Here is a 21530-nt window from a genome sequence, read left to right on the forward strand (position 1 = left end):
AAGTGCTGCCTTTATCCCTCCCTTGCCTTGGAAACTAACAGTGAACACTGGTAGAGTCTAAAGGTTCTGCAGTTTAAAAAAAAAAAGGCTCTTTCCTTCAATGAGGCCAAGGTCTCCCCAATCTACTTGACCCAGAGGCAAGGTGTGTCAGTTAATATACTGGGCAGCACCTCTTAAGAGGTGTTGCAACGCAGGACTTAAGAAGCAGATAGATAAACAGGATGGAGCTACTTTTGGAAACATTAACTAAAATGCAGGCTTTTTTCTTAAGAATTACAAAGGCCATTGATATTTACATTTAGTCTGCTTTCTACTGAGAAAATAAACAGTTAAAAAAAAATCAGAGGCAACAAACCAAACAAGGGAATTTGAGATTTGCATTCTCAAAATCTATTGGCTTATCCTAAAACCTCATGCTTCTGCCCCAACCCCATTCCATTCTCCAGATTTCCACCCACCCTCCCCTCTTTGGGGCTGCTCTCCAGCTACACCCAGCTGAAAGTGACCACAACTTGCAATGCATCCAGCCCCGCACCCCCAGCCCTTACATTGCAGAAACAGTGATAGGGAGGCATCAGACGTTCTGCCCACAGCGCAGCCAGAGCTGGCATATGTCAGAGAAGCAATGAAGTTATCTGATACAACAATCAATGATCCCTCTGCCTTTGGGTTAGGGAGGAGCACTCTAAAGACATTCCTATGGAGGGGTGGGGGTGGGGGTGAGATTGCCAACATTTCCTTTAAAACTTCCAGATTGTGAGTGCTGTGATTTTTCTATTTCTCTTTTCGCTTATTTTCGGCTTCTAATTCTCGACAATTAATTTGTAGCACTTGTGTTACAAAGGAGGAGAAGGTAGGAGGAGCGAAGAAAATGGGGAGAGGGGTGGGGGGAGAGGAGGAAGGAGGGGGAAGGAGGGGGAGGCTTAGGGACGAGGGGGAGGTGGAGAGAGAGGGGGAAAAGAGCTGAACAAGGGAGGAGAAAAAGACTGGGTGGGGAAGACTTGGGGGGGAGAAGGAGGAAGGGAGAGAGGCTAATGGGCAAGGGGGAAGGGAAGGAGGGGAAGAGGGAGGCAGAAGACAAAGAAAAAAGGGCAGGAGAAGGAGGGAGGAGAAGGGGAAAATCAATCATAAAATCTCCGAAGAAGAAGGCTGAATAAGCTCACCCCGTAACATACACCGGTGTCTCCCAACACGGTCAGGTACAAGCCCTGACCTGCAACGTTCCCGTTTGCAACAACACTTTCCCAGCTGCCCCGTCACCAAAGCAACGCTCAGGCACCGGCGCGGCGATGCTTTCTCCTTACCCACTCGGAAGATCAGATCATCTTCGATGGGATTCTCTTTTCGTTTCCCAGTGCTGTACATGCTCGCGGGTCTCTTCACCGCTTTCTGCTTGACATGGCCGCTCCCTGGGGACTTAACGCGCCTCTTCACGCCCTCGGTGGTGGGAGACACGTCGGCCGACCGGATCACCTTCAGCTTGAACGGGCTGCCTCGGATGTGCTGGTCGTAGAGTCGCAGAGAGAGGGTAAAGTCCCCTTCCTTCTGGACAGTGTACAAAAACTCGTACGTGCCGTTTTTGTTGTCGAGTATTTCTCCGTCCGCCACGCTGCCGTCGGGCGTGCTCAGCTCCGCCGTGATGTAGGCGTTGCCGGTCTTGCACAGCTCCCCGTCTTTGTCCTTGGTCGTTATGGTGACGGACATGGGCTGCCCGATGACGGTCTGCCGCAGCCCCTCGCCCGTGGCCACCGTCTCGGAGGCGACGGCGTTGGTGGTTAAGATCGTCCCGAGGTTGTGGATGGACTTCTTGAGCCCTTCGGTCTCCACGATGAAATCCAGCTGATCATTTTCACGCGGGTGCAGCGGGAAATCCTGATCGGCCAGTTCGTTCAGCTTCTCGCTCATCTGCTTCTTCACGAGCAGCACCTCCGTCTCCGTGCCATGGTTCAGGGCCTGCGCGGTGAAGTTGCTGCAGCTCTTTATATTCTCCTGCCCCTCGAGCAGAGTATCCAGCTGCGACTGAAGGACCTGTGGGGTCAAAAAGCCAGGCCGGGTGAGCGCTTCTTAGCGCACTGCATGGTGCGCGCTTGGCGCGCCGGGGCAGCGCCCTCCGCGGGCGCCTACCGCGTCCTGCACCTGCCCCCCGCCGGTGGTTCTCCGCAAGTGGTATTTAATTTGGCCCACTGAACCAGCTTCTAATGCGTGATTCTGAATTGCATTCGCAGTACCTTCTCATTCCCTTCCGCCTTGCCCAGACTCTCCCACACACATATTTCTTGGGTCATGTGTTTTTGCTAGGGACAAGCAGAAACGTCACCACCAGGAGCCGGGAAAACAAATTGCTATGCCTGGCATCTGAACTATTAATTATTCAGTATCTCTCTGTAATGTCCTAAATTCCCCTGTTACCACCCAAAGGAACAGAAACCAAACAAAACTCTCCACACCCTCCACATTCCACACAATAGCAGAAGCTTTTGATCCCTGGTTTTGTGACTGGACATGTTAAAGGCTGCAGTCAGGGTTCACTTTGAAGTTGACTAACAGGTTGGTGTGGATGAGAGAGCAATTAAGAGACTATTAGACATTATAACTTAAGGAAGGAAAATAATCCAATTTAACCCTAAATCCTGAAAGCATTACTTTATATTCATTCTTGCCTTGTGTCAAATCATAAATTGGTACTTAAGGTTACAGAATCATAGAAGTTCGCCGGAAAGAGGAAGGAAAAAATAGCTGGGTGTGCCATGAAATGAAAACTACTGTTTACCATAAAACAGTGACACTTAAGGACCCATCTAAGTCCCCTTTGCTGTTCTTAGAACACAGTAAGCTGGTGCAGTGAAATACCGGGGGTATCATGTCTCTTACAGGATTATCTACAAGAATGGCTGGAATCTTACTTTATGTTTGAGGCCATAGTTGACTTCCAGTTCCATAAGCAGCACGCTCTTGCGCACGTTTAAAGTCTTCTGGAGCTCATCAAAGGTAGAATGGATGTCATCCACAATGCTGGCCTTTTGGTTGGTTAACTGATGAATGATTTCTGAGATGAACTGAAGGGCAGAATCTATTTCTGGGAGCCTAGAGGACAGTCATTAAAGATCATTATTTAGCATCAACCCAGAAATAGCAAAACATCTACCTAAACACTATGTTTTGTCAAAAAATATATTCTTTGCCTTTCATTATCTTTAAAAAGTAATAACTGGGGGCGCCTGGGTGGCGCAGTCGGTTAAGCGTCCGACTTCAGCCAGGTCACGATCTCGCGGTCCGTGAGTTCGAGCCCCGCGTCAGGCTCTGGGCTGATGGCTCGGAGCCTGGAGCCTGTTTCCGATTCTGTGTCTCCCTCTCTCTCTGCCCCTCCCCCGTTCATGCTCTGTCTCTCTCTGTCCCAAAAATAAATAAACGTTGAAAAAAAAAATTAAAAAAAAAAAAGTAATAACTGAAGAACAGAATGAATAAGACATGACATAATTACTGCCTTTGAGAGAAGAGACTCTGAGGGTCCATGTGTACTTCAAGTGTTCAGTCATCTAATTTTACTAATTGATGGTACAAAGCCTTGAGGCTCTCTGAACCCCATGGCTTCTCCTCACTCTGAATCAAGCCTTCTCAAACTTAACACTATAATATTGTAGGTCACATACTTCTTTGTTACAGGGGACTAGCCTGTGTGTTATGGGATGTTTAACAGCATCCTGTCTTCTACCAGATGCCAACAGCAGCCCCCCCCACCAAGTTATGACACCAAACTGTCTCCAGGCATTGTCAAATGTCTCCTGGGGGTATGCGTAATTACCCACAATTGAGAACCAGGTTCTAAATGTATAGCTAATCCTAATTAGTTTTATCCTAATCATATGAAAAACTTATCCAAATTCAGTTTCCTGAGAACATTTTTCAAGTTTCCAAGTTCCTTTAATTATTATAGAATAACCACACTTTTCTCATTACAACTATTGGTGACAAGATTTACTTTCAGCTGGTTGTTTATTTGCTCTCTTTGGTCTTTCTTTTGTATCACACAGCTACTCTGTTCCCTCATTTCCATGCCAAAGAGAAAGCCTGGAAGCAGGAAAACATAAGGAAAATCGAGCAATCACTGATCAGTACCATTTGCTGGGCTCAAACAGAGAGGAGCCAATGACAGTAAACACAATGGTCCTGTGTATGTCAAGAAGAGCAGCTAAGAAAGGCTCCTCAGAGAGCCTGGTTTCAGGCATGAATTTCAGGAGATCTGCTGAGAGCATTTTCCTGGAATGTATTTTATTCACTTAATCATCCTAAGGTACTGAAACAAAAATGCCACCCCTCTTAACATAAGGGCGTTGGAATTTGACCAAGGGGTAGGGGGTGATCCTAATCACTCACTGGGGTTCATGACTACAGACACACAAAGGAGAATTTATTTAGGGAGCATGAAACCACGGAGACAAGAGATCGGGAGGCCAAGCCTCACACAAGACAGCCAGGGGGAGGTGTGTGCACCTTTTGTTGACGGCATCCAACTGGACCTGGAGTGAGGCCTTGTGTTGCTCTACCACATCCTTGAGGGGGACTGTGGGATGTTCTGCGTGCTCCCCCTCAGTGCACTCTCGACACATGGCGGTCTCACAAGACTGGCAGTAAAAGTCCATCACCTGCAGGTAACACAAAAACAATTCCAGGTTCAAGGCCACTAACTGAGGGCTTACTGGGCACTAGGCCTGTAGTAGGCATCCTCTCATTTCATTCGCACAGCTTTCCCAGGATGTAGGCGGTATGTCCAGTTTCACAGAAGAAAAGGAAGGATACATTTTTATTTTATTTATTATTTTATTTATTTTTTAAAAATTTTTTTTAATGTTTATTTATTTTTGAGACAGAGAGAGACAGAGCATGAACAGGGGAGGGGCAGAGAGAGAGGGAGACACAGAATCGGAAGCAGGCTCCAGGCTCCGAGCCATCAGCCCAGAGCCCGATGCGGGGCTCGAACTCACAGACCGCGAGATCGTGACCTGAGCTGAAGTCAGACGCTTAACCGACTGAGCCACCCAGGCGCCCCAGGAAGGATACATTTTTAAGTGCCAGGCCTCAAACAGAGGTGGGCCAAGCTGCAGCGGTGGCCACAAAGCCAGATTTTCTGTGGTTACTCCCCTAGAGCAGAACAGCGTGGGGCTGCGATGCTCCAACTTCTTGATCTTAGGACCCTTTGCCACTCTTCATAAACTATTGAGGACTCCAAAGTGCTTTTATTTATGTGCATTGTATCTACAGATATATTAAAAACTGAAACAAAAATTTTAAAAAGTAACTAAAAGCAATAATAAGCCCACTCGATGTTAACATGAATAATATAAAACATGAAAAATAACTGTATTTTGAAAAACAAGAAATTTTGTGACAATAATGGCATTGTTTCCCACTTAAAAAATTTTCTTCAGCGTCTGGGTTAATAGTAGACAGCTGGATTTTCATATCTGCTTCTGCATTATATCTGTTGTGATTGCACACATCATGTTGTCTCTGGAAAATTCCACTGTACACACTTGAGACAACAAGAGTGAAAAAGGCACATAATGTCTTAGTATTATTTTAAATACAGTTTTGATCTTATGGACTGCCAATCCACCCCCACAAAGGGTTGGGGGACCCATGAGGGTTCCTGGACCATACTTTGAGAACTGATACTCTTTCTATATGAGACAAGCCGGGGTGCCTGGGTGGCTCAGTTGGCTAAGTGTCCAACTTCAGCTCAGGTCATGATCTCCCGGTTCATGAGTTCAAGCCCCGCATCGGGCTCTGGGCTGACAGCTCAGCGCCTGGAGCCTGTTTCAGATTCTGTGTCTTCCTCTCTCTCTCTCTCTCTCTCTCTCTTTCTCTGCCCTCCCCCGCTTACACTCTCTCTCTCAAAAATAAATAAACATTAAAGAAAAAAGAGATATAAGCTGTACTGAACAATTTGTATCCTGGCTCTACCACTTATGTAAAGGTTACCACTTATGTAACCTCAAATTTTCCTTTGTCAAATGGAGACGATAATAGTAACCTAGAACTCAAAACTGCATAAAGAACTCAGATGTGGCACTGGCATGATGTAGCAGCAGCAATCATGATGATGATGATGATGATGATGATGATGGTGATGGTGATATCATCAGCTTATAGGAAAATAAAGGTACCTTATCCTGATTATGATGAACTCTCAGTAGCAATATAACACAAAGCCTATTAAGTCAGTTTCCTTGGGAAGGCATTTCCCTATTCTCTCGGCTGAAAATAATTTTGAATTCCCAAGATACTCTTGGAGGGATCTTTTCCTTGAAGTATAACACATGTACAGAAAATGGCATCAGTCAGGGCACCTGAGTGGTTCAGTCGGTTAAGCGTCTAACTTCGGCTCGGGTCATGATCTCACCACCCGTGAGTCTGAGCCCTGCATCTGGCTTTGTGCTGACGGCTCAGAGCCTGGAGGCTGCTGCAGATTCTGTGTCTCCCTCTCTCCCTTTGCCCTCCCCGGCTCTCGCTCGCTCGCTCTCTCTCTCTCTCTCAAAATTAAACATTAAAACAATTTTTTAAATGGCATAAGTCTTGGGGCGCCTGGGTGGCGCAGTCGGTTGAGCGTCCGACTTCAGCCAGGTCACGATCTCGCGGTCCGGGAGTTCGAGCCCCGCGTCGGGCTCTGGGCTGATGGCTCAGAGCCTGGAGCCTGTTTCCGATTCTGTGTCTCCCTCTCTCTCTGCCCCTCCCCCATTCATGCTCTGTCTCTCTCTGTCCCAAAAATAAATAAACGTTGAAAAAAAAAAATAAATAAATAAAAAATAAATGGCATAAGTCTTATTAAAGGTTAGTGGATTTTCATAAAGTGAATCCTCCTACCAAATCACTTTTATTTATACCCCAGTTTATGAAATATTTATAAGATTTTAAGTTCCTGAGCACAGGAACTCTCTTACAAAAAGCCTAATTCCTTACACAAAGTAAGTATTCAAAAACTACTCAATGAATGAATTGAATGCTGTCTATAAAAGATGCATTTTAGAGTCAAGGACACAAATACATTAAAATTAAAAGGGTAGAAAAAGATATTCCATGCAAATAGTAGTCAGAAGAGAACTGGAGTGGCTATTCTGAGACAAAATAGATTTTAAGACAAAAGTTGTTACAACAGACAAAAGAGGACATTATGTAACTATAAGATGATAAATTCATTGAGAAGATATAACAATAATAAACAAATATGTACCCAACAACAGAGCCCCCAAATATATGAAACAAAAACTGACAGAATTGAAGGGAGAAATGAATAGTTCAGCAATAATAGTTGGAGATCTCAGTACCCCACTTTCATTAATGATAGAACAATTAGATGGAAGATCCATAAAGAAATAGAAAGTTTGAGAATTATAAACCAACTAGGCCTAACAGACATATAGAACACTCTATTCACTAACAGAATACACATTTTTGTCAAGAACACATAGGACGTTCTCCAGAGTAGACCACATATTGGGTAAAAAACTCAGTAAGTTTTAAAAAGATTAAAGTCATACGAATATTTTCTCTAGCCACAATGAAATCAAATTAGAAATCAATAATAGAAGGAAATCTGGAAAATTAACAAATATATGAAAATTAAATAACTTACTCTTACACATTGAGTCAAAAAAGAAATCACAAGGGAAATTAGAATATACTTTGAGATGAGCAAAATGAAAACACAATATACCAAAACTTATGAGAGAGTTCTCAGAGCAAAATTTTAGATGTAAATGCCTAGTTTAAAAAGAAAAATCTTAAATCAATATAGCCTAAGGTTCAACCTTAAAGAACCAAAAAAGAGGAACAAATCAAAACCAAAACAAAAAGAAAGAAAATAATAAAGATGAAAGTGGAGACAAATAAGATAGAAAACAGAAACACAGTAGAGAAAATCAATGAAACCAAAAGTCGGTTCTTTGTAAAATCAAAAAAATTGACAAACAGGAAACTAAGGACAGTTGTATGCCAACAAATTGAATAACATAGAGGGGCGCCTGGGTGGCGCAGTCGGTTGAGCGTCCGACTTCAGCCAGGTCACGATCTCGCGGTCCGTGAGTTCGAGCCCCGCGTCAAGCTCTGGGCTGATGGCTCAGAGCCTGGAGCCTGTTTCCGATTCTGTGTCTCCCTCTCTCTCTGCCCCTCCCCCGTTCATGCTCTGTCTCTCTCTGTCCGAAAAATAAATAAATGTTGGGAAAAAAAAAATTAAAAAAAAAAAAAAAAAAAAAAAGAAATTGAATAACATAGATAAAATGGACAAATTCTTAAAAACACACAAACTAATAAAACTGACCCAAAGAAGAAATAGAAAATGCAAATATACCTATAATAGGATATCGAACCAGTATTCCAAAAATGTCCAATATAGAAAGCCCATGACCAGATGGCTTCACTGATGAATTCTGCCAAATATTTAAAGAAGTATTAACATCAATCCTTCCAAATTCTTCAAAAAATAGAAGAGGAGGAAACATATTGTAACTTATTCTATTAGGCCAGCAATACCCTAACACAAAAGCCAAAAAACATCACCAGTAAAGTTCATATCCCTTATGAATATAGATGCAAAAATCCTTAACAAAATACTAGTAAACTGAATCAAGCTACATATAAAACGGGTTATACAATACGGTCAAGTGGAGTTTATCCCAAGACTGCAAAGGTAGTTCACATACAAAAATCAACATATGTAATACACCACACCAATAGAATAAAGGGGAAAAAAAACTCCACATGGTCATCTCAATTGAGGCAGAAAAAAAAATTTGACAATTTCCAACACCATTTAGTGATAAAAACACTTATCAATCTAGAAACAGAAGAAAAGTTCCTCAACTTGATAAAAGGTATCTACAAAAATCCTATACCTAACATCATACCTAATGTTAACCCCCTAAGATACAGAATGAGACAAAGATGTTCACTCTTGCCATTTATATTCAGCAATGTACTAGAAATTCTAACCAGGGCATTTAGGCAAGAAAAAGCAATAAAATGCATCCAAATTGGAAAGGAAGAAGTTAGAATTTCTCTATTCAGAGATGATATGAACTTATATACAGAAAACTCTAAAGAATACACCAACCCCCACCCCCACAAAAAATATTAGGCCTAACAAATGAATTCAGCAAAGTTGTAGGATACAAGATCACCAAACAAAAATCAGTTGTATTTATATACACTAGCAATGAACAATCCAAAAATGAAATCAAGATAATTCCATTTATAGTAGCATCAAAAAGAATATAAAATACTTAAGAATACATTTAACCAAGAAGGAGTAAGACTTGTACACTGACTTCTACAAAACATTGTTGAAAGATACTAAAGAATACCTAAATAATGGAAATGAATGTAAAGATATCCTATGCTCATGAATAGGAAGACTTAATACTGTTAAGAGGGCAACATTCCCAAAATCGATCTACTGATTCAGTGAAATACCAATCAAAATTCAAGCATCCTTTTTTCACAAAAGTGAACAAACTATTCTCAAAATTCAGATGGAATTGCATGGGACTCTGAATAGCCAAAACAATCTTGAAAAAAAAAAAACAAAACTGGAAGACTTCGACTTGTAATTTGAAAAGGTAGTACCAAGATAGAGTAATCAGAATACTGTGTTACTGGCATAAGGACAGACATATAGATAGATGGAATAGAATTGACAGTCCAGAAATTAAACCATACATTTATGGTCAACTGATTCTTGACAAGGGTGCCAAGATCACTCAATGGAGAAAAGCAGTCTTTTCAACAAATGATGCCAAGAAACTGGATATCCACATGTAAAAGAATGAAGTGGAACGCTTCCCTCACTCTACATACAAAAATTATCTCAAAATAGATTAACAACCTAAATGTAAGAGCTAAAACTATAAAACTCCTAGAAAAGAAAACATAGGAGTAAACCTTTATGACCTTTGATTAGGTTATGGTCTTTTAGATATGACACCCAAAGCACAAGCAACAAGAAAAAATAGATAAATTGGACTTCATCAAAATAAAATCTTGTGGATGAAGGGTACTATCAAGATACTATCAAGAAAGTGAAAAGAGGGGCACCTGTCTGGCTCAGTCAGTAGAGCATGCAACTCTTGATCTCAGGGTTGTGAGTTCATGTTGGGTGTTGAGGTTACTTAAAAATAAAATCTTTTAAAAAAAGAAAGTGAAAAGAATAGGAGAAATATTTGCGATTCATATATCTGATAAGGATGTAGTATCCAGAACATATAAAGAAACCCTACAACTCAAGAACCCAATTCAAAAAACTGGCAAAGGACTTGAATAGACATTTCTCCAAAGAAAATATACAAATGGCCAATTTGCACACACAAAAAAATATGCTCAATATTATTAGTCACTAAGGAAATCCAAATCAAAACCACTACGAGATACTTTATACTGATTCGGGTGGCTAGACTCAAAAAGTCAGATAATAAGTGTTGGTGGAAATGTGGAAAAATCAGAACTTTCATACTTTGCTAGTGGGAACGTAAACTGGCACAATCACTGTGAAAACAGTTTGGTGGCTCCTCAAAAGTAAAATACAGACTTACCATGGGACCCAGGAATTCAATTCCTAGGTATACACCCAAGAGAACTATAAACATACATCCACACAAAAATTTGTACACGAATGTTCATAGCACTATTCATAATAGCCCCAAAGTGGAAACAACATGAATATCCATCAACTAATGAATGGACAAATAAATTGTGGTATATCCAGACAATGGAATATTATTTTAGTCATAAAAAGACATGAAGTTTGGCCATATGGTACAATATAGATGAACTTTGAAAACATTATGCTGAGTAATAGAAGCCAGACTCAAGAGGCCACATAATTTACGACTGATTTGTATTAAATGTCTATAATGGCCAAATCTTGCAGAGATAACATGCATACTGGTGATTGCCAGGGGTTAGGGGTAGGGGGGAATGGGGAGTGGCATGATGAAAAAGTTCTGGAACTAGTGGTGATACTTACACAACCTCTTGAATACACTAAAAAAGACTGAATTGTATACTTTAAAAAAAAATTTTTACATGTTTTTATTTATTTTTGAGAGACAGAGACAGAGACAGAGTGTGAGTGGGGGAGGGGCAGAGAGAGAGGGAGACACAGAATCCGAAGCAGGCTCCGGGCTCTGAGCTGTCAGCACAGAGTCTGATGTGGGGCTTGAACTCGTGAACCGCAATCATGACCTGAGCCAAAGTCAGGTGCTTAACTGACTGAGCCACCTAGGTGTCCTTGAATTGTATACTTTTAAATGGTTATACTGTTTAATTTTATGTTATGTGAATTTTCCCTTAATTAAAAAATTAATTTAAAAAAATTGCATTAATTAGTTTAAAAAAATGCATCTTTGAAGAGAGAGCTACACACATAGGTGATTGTCCCTGGTTTGGAAACCTAAGTGTTTCTTGGAAACAAAGGCCCTAAAATCATTCTAAAGTGTGAACAACTAGTCATTCCCAAATGTTTGTGCTCAGGATCTGGCAGCTTTGACTCAAGCTGAGAGTTAATTGCGTCAAGCGTGAGACTCAGCTGAGCTCATCCATCTTGAGTGAGATAATACTGGTGTTTTTTCTTGGGGGCGGCTGGGCCAGAGGCCAGGACTAGCTTATTTTTGTTGACAGGTAGACACTACTTGTGAAGATGACAAGGCAAGACCATATGCACTACTAATGTGCTAGAAAGGGTGGTCAGGGCCTTGGAACAGCCCTGAGGATTGTGGAAGTGGGGACTTGTTAGTGGTAGGGCATTCTTAATGAGGATCTCTTCTTTGTACCTCTTAACATCCTTGTTAGTAAGGTGCCTAAGCAAGCCATAACAGGGTTTAATGATCATTTGCGGTTCTGGGACCGTGAGGCATGAGCTCAAATGTCTGGTTTACGTGCAAAGAACCTCTTAAATCACTGACCATTATTCCCATTTTTCTTTGTATTTGGACAATGCAGCCATGGCAGTTTAATTAGAAGACAGAGAGTGTCACAGCACTTAAAGTAAATGACAGGCTTTCATCCACATGTGCTAATCAGCACCAGGCAGTTTATGAGGACAACATCCTGCTTTATTGTTAATTACCCAATTTTATTAACCTTCAGATGCTTGAATTGTTTTTAAAGATTTACCCATGGCAATTAACTGCAGCAATTTATCTGCAATATTGCATGCATTTGGCTTGAATATGCAATGAGGACCCCTGTTTCAAAGCAGCAGCAGTGAACTACAATCTATGATAAAACAATAGAACGATTCAAGGCACACGCTGTTAATTTCCAAGACCTCTTGCTGGCTTATAAATTTTATGATTCCAAAGAATCATAATGACCCAGCAAAGAGAAATCAGCCAAAACATACTTTAAATAGCTTCATCTACCTTAAGGAGGTTCAAATTCTAGATAGATCTAAATTTTAGTGGATTTGATGTGATGCATTTGGAGAGAGACAAAGGGAAGTTTTAACCTAAAGGATTCTTTAACTTTGCTGGAATCAGCATCTCTAAGACAGATTCTGCTTAGCAGCTGGTGGCATCCAAGGGTCTCTATTGCTTCTATACCCTTCTCCTTTCTATACTGAATATACAGTGTGGAATGACTAATTAAAAAATGAAAGTCTATGTAAACATACAAGCATACCCACATATTAGCATAATTGTCATCTGTTACCAAACCATCAATTTTAATGGCTACCCAAGAGTCAGGTATACCAACTTACCATAATTTAGCCATTTCCCTAATATTGCACATTCAGATTATTTCTAATTTTTACTCTAATCTAAAATTTTCAATGAACATTCTTATATCTTCATTCTTTTCTCCAGCTATTTCCTTAGAAATATTTCTAACTCGTGTAATTACTGAATTAAAGGACAGGAAGTTGTGTAAAACACTCATTATAGTTCGACAAACTGACATAAACTTTCTGAAGAGCAATTTACCCTCCCACCCACAGCAAATGAAAACATCTCCCCATATCCTCATCAGCACTGCTTATTATCTTTGAAAATCAATTTGAAAAGATGTGATTATTTGTGAGGCTTGAGATTTCTCACACTATTATCAGCCATTTATATGTCCTCTGTGAATTTTCTGAGTTCTCTGCCCATTTTCTTTTGTGATGTTCATATTTTCCTAACTCTTAATTCTTTTGTGATGTTCATGTTTTTCCTGATTCTTAATTCTTACATAGTAAGGATTTGTTGGGGTATTTTAATTAAGAATTTTACAGTTATTTTCATGAACCGAATGATTAATGGTTTTCTTTTTCTGTCTTCACTAGATTTTGGTATTAAAGTTATGAGTATATCACGAGTGAATTAGGGAGTTTTCTATCTTTTCTTAAGATGCAGACCACACTATGAATCATATTTGTTTTACACATATTTGTTTTGAAGGAATTAGGTTTCAAATAAAGTTTTACCAGTTTCTTGCAAAATTAGCAGCCTACTCGGGTTTTCTTGATCACTTCCAGTTTCCTAGATAATCATCCATTTCGTTCAAACTTTCAAGTATATTAGCCTTTAGCACCTAGCATTGATATATTTGTTCTAAAATATTCCTTTTACCTGTACTGGTATCTCTTTGTTAGAGTCCTAATTTGATATATTTTCCTTTTGTTTTACCAGATATCAAATTATTTCACTAATTAAAAAAACCAGCTCTTAGGTTTAACTCAATTGTTTTATTACTTTCAAACCAAGTTTATCTCTATTATTTCGTGTTCCATATATTTGTTGTTTTCCCTAGCTTTTTGAATTGAACTCCTTTCATTTTTTTAATAAACGTTTATTTATTTATCTTGTGAGAGAGCGAGAGAGAGAGCATCGGAGAGAGAGCAGGGGGAGGGGCAGAGAGAGAGGGAGAGAGAATCTCAAGCAGGCTCTGCACTGTCAACACAGAGCCCGATGCAGGGCTTGATCCCACAAACCGTGAGATCATGACCTGAGTGGAGCTAGAGCTCCTCTAGGAGAAGACAGCCTCAGGGAGAGCCAGTGTGAGAAATGGTCATAAGAAGAATGCTCAACTAATTGAAGGCACCATTTAAAGTTTCCTTTACAAAACTTACATGGTAATTCTCCCTTGGAGTACACTGTATGGGAAACCGTGGTTATTGACAGCCTGGTGTGCTTTCAATTAAATAATTAATTAAAGATACGTAGGGGCGCCTGGGTGGCTCAGTCGGCTGAGCGTCCAACTTTGGCTTGGGTCATGGTCTCACGGTTCATGAGTTCGAGCCCCACGTGGGGCTCTATGCTGACAGCTCAGAGCCTGGAGCCTGCTTTGAATTCTGTGTCTCCCTCTCTCTCTGCCCCTCTCCCATTCGCGCTCTCTCTGTCTCCAGCTTCCCCATGCCAACAGCCTCCAAACAGCGCATCCCTAAAGCTTTCCCTTTTGTCTGCGGTAGAGCTTTCCCACTCCTCTGCCTGTCTTTGAGTCTCTGCCAAAACAGAAGTGATGGTGGCTGATTCCTTATTATAGCAAGTTCAGGACAGACAGTCTCTGTTTCTACATTTCCATGTAGAAGATACTGTGCTTAGTGCTAGCAATATAATGGTGAACATGGTCCCTGACCTTCTGGAGCTCACTTTCTAAAAGTAAGGCCAGAAGATCAACAAATACACAGATGAAGGCAAGCAGAGCATGGTGGATGCCAGGAAGGAAATCCAGGAAGTGATGTAATGGCTAATAAGTGGGTGTCAGAGGTGGTTTGCCTCAGTTACAGAAGACTGCTCTGTGTGGGAGCAAGTTGAGCAGAGACATGAAGGATGAGGGTGAGCTAGCCAGGGAGCATTCCGGGCAGAATGCACAGAGAATAATCAAGCCCCAAGGTGGGAAGCCACTTGGCAAGTTCTAGACCAGTGAGGCTGCCGTGTGGTGGGCAGAGAGAGTGGCATGAAATGAGGTCAACAAACAACAGTTATGGCTAATAATTATTCCTTTGCTCTAACAATTAATAGCTTGCTTGATAGTGGTTTTACTAGACCCATGCCTTCTATTATAAGCAGCTTCTAATACTTTTGAAGTGGCCATTACAAAGAAAAAAGTGAAGTCACTGATGAGAAATAATCTTCATAGCTAACATTTATCAAGAGCTTACTATAATGCTTTATATGACTTAAACATTTACTTCTCCAAGTAATCCCATATAGTAAATACTATTATTTAATTTTTTTAATGTTTATTTATTTTTGAGAGACAGAAAAAGAGTCTAAGCGGGGGAGGGGCAGAGAGACAGAGGGAGACACAGAATCCAAAGCAGGCTCCAGGCTCTCAGCTGTCAGCACAGAGCCCGACGCGGGGCTGGAACTCACAAACCGTGAGATCATGACCTGAGCCAAAGTTGGATGCTTAACCGACTGGGCCACTCAGGGGTCCCTAGTAAATACAATTATTACTTCTTCTTTACAGATGAGAAAGTGAGACACAGAGAGCTTAATAAACGTGCCAAAGCTGACACAGGAATAAGTTGAAGAGCGGAGTTTGAACCAGGCAGTTGAAATCCAAAGCCATGGGGCGCCTGGGTGGCGCAGTCGGTTAAGCGTCTGACTTCAGCCAGGTCACGATCTCGCGGTCCAAGAGTTCGAGCCCCGCATCGGGCTCTGGGCTGATGGCTCAGAGCCTGGAGCCTGTTTCCGATTCTGTGTCTCCCTCTCTCTCTGCCCCTCCCCCGTTCATGCTCTGTCTCTCTCTGTCCCAAAAATAAATAAACGTTGAAAAAAAAAAAATTAAAAAAAAAAAGAAATCCAAAGCCAGTGCTTTTGTACAATGCGGCCTCTTCAGGTGACACAGCTATTGTGAATCAGTTATTTAATGGTACACACAGGTTCTCCTAAGTTTATATCACCTATTGTGCTTGCTAGTAGCAGAAAATACGCTTGAATTCAAAATCTAGAATCTATTGTCAAGTATTCACACATCTTCAAATTCTGTTTATTATTGAGGATTAGGGCCTAATGGAGCAGGAGAAAAATTTCCCTCAAAAGAAAAACAAAGAGCTGTAATTAATATTTTAATAATCATTCTCAATTTGCAGCACGTATCTATTTTTAATCTTTATCCAGATTTTACTATATAGATATTTATGTGGGTCAAGAATACCCACTGTGCAAATAGTTATGGGTTTGCTCTCCTGGGGAAACTAATAATACATGCTAATAGACACAATGAAGATTGATCTGATCATTTAAATGAATGTGATCAGAGCAAGTAAGCAGGCAAAATAGCCTGAGCACTGCTAAAAATGCCTTCTAATTACTCATTTTCCAGGTGGAGTTCTGCTTTAGCGTATAACCTCTGATTGCCCGAAGCCTACCCAAATCAAAGCAGTCATGCCCCCAGGCCGCGTCTGCAATCCGCTCACTTACATTTCCATCGTGGTTTGGGCAAGAGAGAGGCTTTCCGGCAGCCACAGCGGTGACCGTCTCCAGGATGGAGGACTCCTCAACGTTGCTGCCGGGAGTTCGCTGCAGCACGTCCATCAGGTTCGTGATGAAGAAGTTGTTCTGGAGCGCGGCCACCCCCTTCTCGGGCAGGATGGAGGTCTGGCGGCACACTGGGCAGGAGAGGGTTAGACTGTGGGCGGGAATGTAGTTCTGCAGGCACCTGTTGCGGGAGCAGAAGCAGGTGGACTGTCAGCACAGTGGGCTCTCGAGCAAGAGCAGGACCACCTCTTCTCACAGGTACCTTACATTCTCTGCACCTACATGGGCTACTTTGCAGAAACTCCCTATGTAGTTTCCTTTTCTAGGAAAATAAGATTTCAGCAACCAAGAGGTAATGTGTACTCCCGCGCCCCTATCGACTGATCAGGCAAAGGATAACCCCCAAGGAAAAGAGTAACATCATTGACTTTGGTAGTGTTCTGGGGAACCTTGCCCCAAGTGAGCAGCATTGGCCTCTCGGGGGAACTTGGAAGAAGTGCAGAATCTTAGGTCTTCCTCCAGGCCTGGTGAGTCTGAATCAGGTGATTTATATGCCCATTAAAGGTTGCAGGGGACACCTGGGTAGCTCAGTCGGTTAAGTGTCTTTGGCTCAGGTCATGATCTCGCAGTTTGTGAGTTCAAGCCCTGTGTTGGGCTCTGTGCTGACAGCTCAGAGCCTGGAGCCTGCTTCGGATTCTGCGTCTCCCTCTCTCTCTGCCCCTCCCCACTCACACTGTCTCTCTCTCTCTTAAAAATAAACATTAAAAAAATTTTTAAAAAGGTTGCAAAGAATTGCTCTACAATATCCAGTGTCATGTTCACAGATTTGTGGATTTTTACAATGGGGAGAAACAGGTTGAAGTTTTCTCTTACTGTTGAAATACTTAAATTAAGCCACAGGTAAAGTAATTACTAACAAACTTCATATGTGAAATTGCTCTTGTGCTAAGTTAAATAAGAAGGTAAAGATGTATTTTGATAACTGATTAACTCAATGGAACAACTACTCAAGAAGGATAAAGAAATGTGTTTTCATATATAGCAAATTGCATATTCAGTTAATTTTTAATTATTTCTTACACATAGTTGCATACAAAAGCATAAGCAGATCTCCCATGTTAAAAACACCTCCCAGTGGAGGGGCGCCTGGGTGGCTCAGTTGGTTAGGCATCTATCTGACTTCAGCTCAGGTCATGATCTCACGGTCTGTGGGTTCAAGCCCCATGTTGGGCTCTGTCCTGACAGCTCAGAGCCTGGAGCCTGCTTCAGATTCTGTGTCTCCCTCTCTCTCTGCCCCTCCCCACCTCATGTTCTGTCTCTGTCTCTGAAAAATGAATAAACCTTAAAAAAGAAAAAAAAAAAACCAAAACACCTCCCAGTGGAAATGTTTTGTTTAAAGCAGGGATAGGACACCCGGAGTCATACCAACATGATCTCTTCTTGCCTCTCCTCAAAAGGCATCAACTTAATTCATTTAATTAGCAAAACGCATTGCTAGTAATGACATATAGATCCTGCTCACTAGATTCACAGTACTTGCAAAAACCGTATGAAGTAGGTACTTTATTTACTTATGTTTTAATGTTTATTTATTCTGAGAAAGAGAGGGGGGTGGGGAGGGGCAGAGAGACAGGGAGACAGAGAATCCCAAGCAGTCTTCCCACTCTCAGTGCAGTGCCCGATGTAGGGCTCAAACTCACAAACCGTGCGATCATGACCTGAGTTGAAACAAAGAGACACTTAACCAACTGAGCCACCCAGGTGCGCTTGAAGTATGTACTTTAGACACCCGAGGAAACAGGCTGAGAGAAGCAAAGTTGCTTGCTCTCAGAACTCCAGTGGTCAAGGGCAGAGCAGGAGTTCAAACCCAGGCGACTCAGGTTCTTAGGCACCAGAACCTAAGCTCTATATAACTACTCTACATAATGTTTCCCTGTTGCTCTGCCAAACGAAATTTGAAAACTTCTGATTTCGTCTCATTCCCCATATTAAGTAGATAAGAAAAATGCCATCAAGGAGGTTAATGGACTTTCCTATGTCACAGAAGTACCTAGCACTGAATCAATACCAGAAACAGAATAGCTTTTGCTAAGGTCACTGAGGGCATCCAAATCCAGACAATAGACATTTTTCACTCCTATCCTTCCCAGTACCACTCATTAAATGTGACCGCTGCCTCCCACCTCTCCTTTTTTGAAACGTTATCTTCTCTTGCTTGTGACAGCACACTCACTTGGTCCTCCTTCTCCTTCTGTCTGCTCTTGGTTTTCTACTGGCCAGTCCAGGCTCTGTCATTAGCACCCCTCTCTCCCTGGGACATCATATCCATGTGCAGGGCTATAAACACCACACTCCCACATTTCTATTCCTTCCACAAACGTCTCCTCTGAGCCCCTAATCTCTACACCAACTGCTTTCTTGGCATCTCCTCTTAGATGTCGCACAAGCTCTACGACTCAACATGTCCAAAACCAAAGCTATGTTCTTTCCCCAAACTGGGTCCTCTTTCCATCTCAACAAACAGCACCCCCATCCATTCATCTAGGAATGATGGAGCCATGCTGAAAACAGTAACTGTCCTTCATATTCCACATCCAACCCATCACCAAAGGCTGGAAATTCCTAAATACCTTCCTACATTTCCAGTTCTCATCATCTGCTTTACACCAGCCTTTCCTGGGTTTCTGCAGTGGCTCTATGCATGGTCACCCACCCTTGTATCCTCTATCCTCTAATATTCTTCATATTGCGACCACTGTGACCTTCTCAAAACCCATTCCATGCATTCCACAGGGACTTGCTGTGGTAGGCTCTGGAAAATCTCTACCACCGGCCATTAGACGGAGGAACAGAAGTAGATTGGGTGAGACCCAACTGAGAGGGCATGAGGCGGACCCAGGACAGCCCAAAACTGTTGCTTCTCACCTGTCAGAGCATGTAAATGGGAGCCAAACAGCGGACTGCCTGGGAACTGAACACGGGGAATAGGAGGCTCTGCCAGGCTCAGGAGTGCTTCTCAGTGTTACATATGAAGAGGCCAACTGCTGCAAATCAAATAATGATCTTACCATGTGAGCCCAGGGACACAGGGACAATTAGCTGGTATTCATGTTTTACCTAGATTCATTGAGTGAGGGGGGGAAGTCACTCTCCATATAGTCATTTTGGACTATAAATTACAAAATGCACCAAAGTGTAAAATAAATAAAGTGAAAAGTGCTAGTGCCCTATATACCACTACTAAAACAAACAAAAACTCTACACACACACACACACACACACACACACACACACACACCCCAAAAGAACCCCCTAAAAAGCAAACAAAAAAACCACAACGGCCAGTAACAAATCCACCTTCTCCGTCTATCCATCACCAGCATGTATATGGTTATTCTGTTGCACCTGAGATCTTACAAAGTAAATCAACTGTAACAAATGTATATTAAATGGATGGTAAATATAATTAGCACTGATTTGAAGCCATTGGAAACACCACTTCCTATTCTATAAAAAGAATTAAAGCATTTTAATTATGTATATTTAATAATAATAGAAAATATATTTAACACAATGCTATAAAACATAATTATTATATTTTTTTTAAGAAAAAAAAATATAACCTTACTAGGGAAATACTTAAATTAGGACACAAACTAATTACTAACAAACTTTATCTGCTTAATTGCTTATGCGCTAAGTTAAACGAGAAAGTAAAGGGGCGCCTGGGTGGCGCAGTCGGTTAAGCGTCCGACTTCAGCCAGGTCACGATCTCGCGGTCCGGGAGTTCGAGCCCCGCGTCGGGCTCTGGGCTGATGGCTCAGAGCCTGGAGCCTGTTTCCGATTCTGTGTCTCCCTCTCTCTCTGCCCCTCCCCCGTTCATGCTCTGTCTCTCTCTGTCCCAAAAATAAATAAACGTTGAAAAAAAAAAAAAGAAATTTTTAAAACGAGAAAGTAAAGATGTATTTTGATAACTGATTAACTCAATGGAAAAAACTAAGAAGGATAAAGAAATGTGTTTTCATATATAGCAAATTACATGTTCAGGTAATTTATAATTATTTCATACACGTAGTTTTTTTCTTCATCTGCAACATCTTTATGTTCAAATGTGCCATTAGTATATGTCTTCTGAAGTATCTTTTTTTAAAAAAATTTTCATGTTTATTTATTTTTAAGAGCAAGAGAGACAGAGCGTGAGCAGGGAAGGGGCAGAGGGAGAGGGAGACACAGAATCTGAAGCAGGCTCCAAGCTCTGAGCTGTCAACACAGAGTGTGATGCGGTGTTCGAACTCACAGAATGTGAGATCATGACCTGAGCCGAAGTTGGACGCTCAACCGACTGAGCCACCCAGGTGCCCCACTTCTGAAGTATCTTTGAGAGGAAGCTCTCCCTTTTAACTAAGGTATTTTACCTCATGTGTTGTATGGGAGAAGATAATAGATTAAAAAAATTTTTTTTAATGTTTATTTATTTTTGAGAGAGAGAAAGGCAGAATGTGGGCGGGAGAGGGGCAGAGAGAGAGAGGGAGACACAGAACCCGAAGCAGGCTCCAGGCTCTAAGCTGTCAGCACAGAGACCGATATGGGGCTCGAACCCACAAACCACGAGATCGTGACCTGAGCCAAAGTCAGACACTCAACCAACTGAGCTACCCAGGTGCCCCATAATAGATTTTTAATTGGCCCTCACCAAAGATACTGTATGAAGGAACTGTGGTTGGCAAAAATTGACGAAAAACAAGGGAGAAATTAAAACATTTTTGAAATCTTAAAATATTTAATGTTCTATGTCCTGTGGGAATGAATCAGTAGCTACTAGATTGCTTTCTCTCACTTGTAGTTATTTAAAATAGAGTAAATTAGGGGCGCCTGGGTGGCTCAGTCGGTTGGGCGTCCAACTTCGGCTCAGGTCATGATCTCACCGTTCGTGAGTTCGAGCCCCACGTTGGTCTCTGTGCTGACAGCTCAGAGCCTGGAGCCTGCTTCGGATTCTGTGTCTCCCTCTCTGTCTGCTCCTCCCCTGCTCATGCTCTGTCTCTCTCTGTCTCAAAAATAAATAAAAACATTAAAAAA

The 21530-nt window shown here is 41.8% G+C and overlaps 1 protein-coding gene and 1 long non-coding RNA gene across 15 annotated transcripts in view; one reads left to right on the forward strand and one right to left on the reverse strand.

Annotated features, from left to right (window-relative positions):
* TRIM2 (tripartite motif containing 2) overlaps positions 1-21530 on the reverse strand; it is a 163924-nt gene that overhangs the window by 35469 nt on the left and 106925 nt on the right. For 9 of the 14 annotated variants that reach the window (XM_086704078.1, XM_086704072.1, XM_086704066.1 and 6 more), the window contains exons 3-6: positions 16398-16635; positions 4492-4643; positions 2904-3084; positions 1305-2028 (exon numbers count right to left, since the gene is read on the reverse strand). In XM_086704078.1, the coding sequence (XP_086560204.1) occupies positions 1305-2028; positions 2904-3084; positions 4492-4643; positions 16398-16635 (1295 nt within the window). The remainder of the gene's footprint in view (positions 1-1304; positions 2029-2903; positions 3085-4491; positions 4644-16397; positions 16636-21530) is intronic. The other 5 variants (XM_086704077.1, XM_086704074.1, XM_086704075.1 and 2 more) reach the window with 1 other exon arrangement.
* LOC147581699 (uncharacterized) lies at positions 15772-16642 on the forward strand. The gene is made up of 2 exons (XR_015250170.1): positions 15772-15813; positions 16300-16642. It is a non-coding gene; the product is annotated as an uncharacterized LOC147581699 (long non-coding RNA).

Source organism: Puma concolor, chromosome B1 (genome assembly GCF_028749965.1).
Source record: "Puma concolor isolate L17-30 chromosome B1, mPumCon1.1.hap2, whole genome shotgun sequence".
In the NCBI taxonomy this organism is placed as follows: Eukaryota; Metazoa; Chordata; class Mammalia; order Carnivora; family Felidae; genus Puma; species Puma concolor.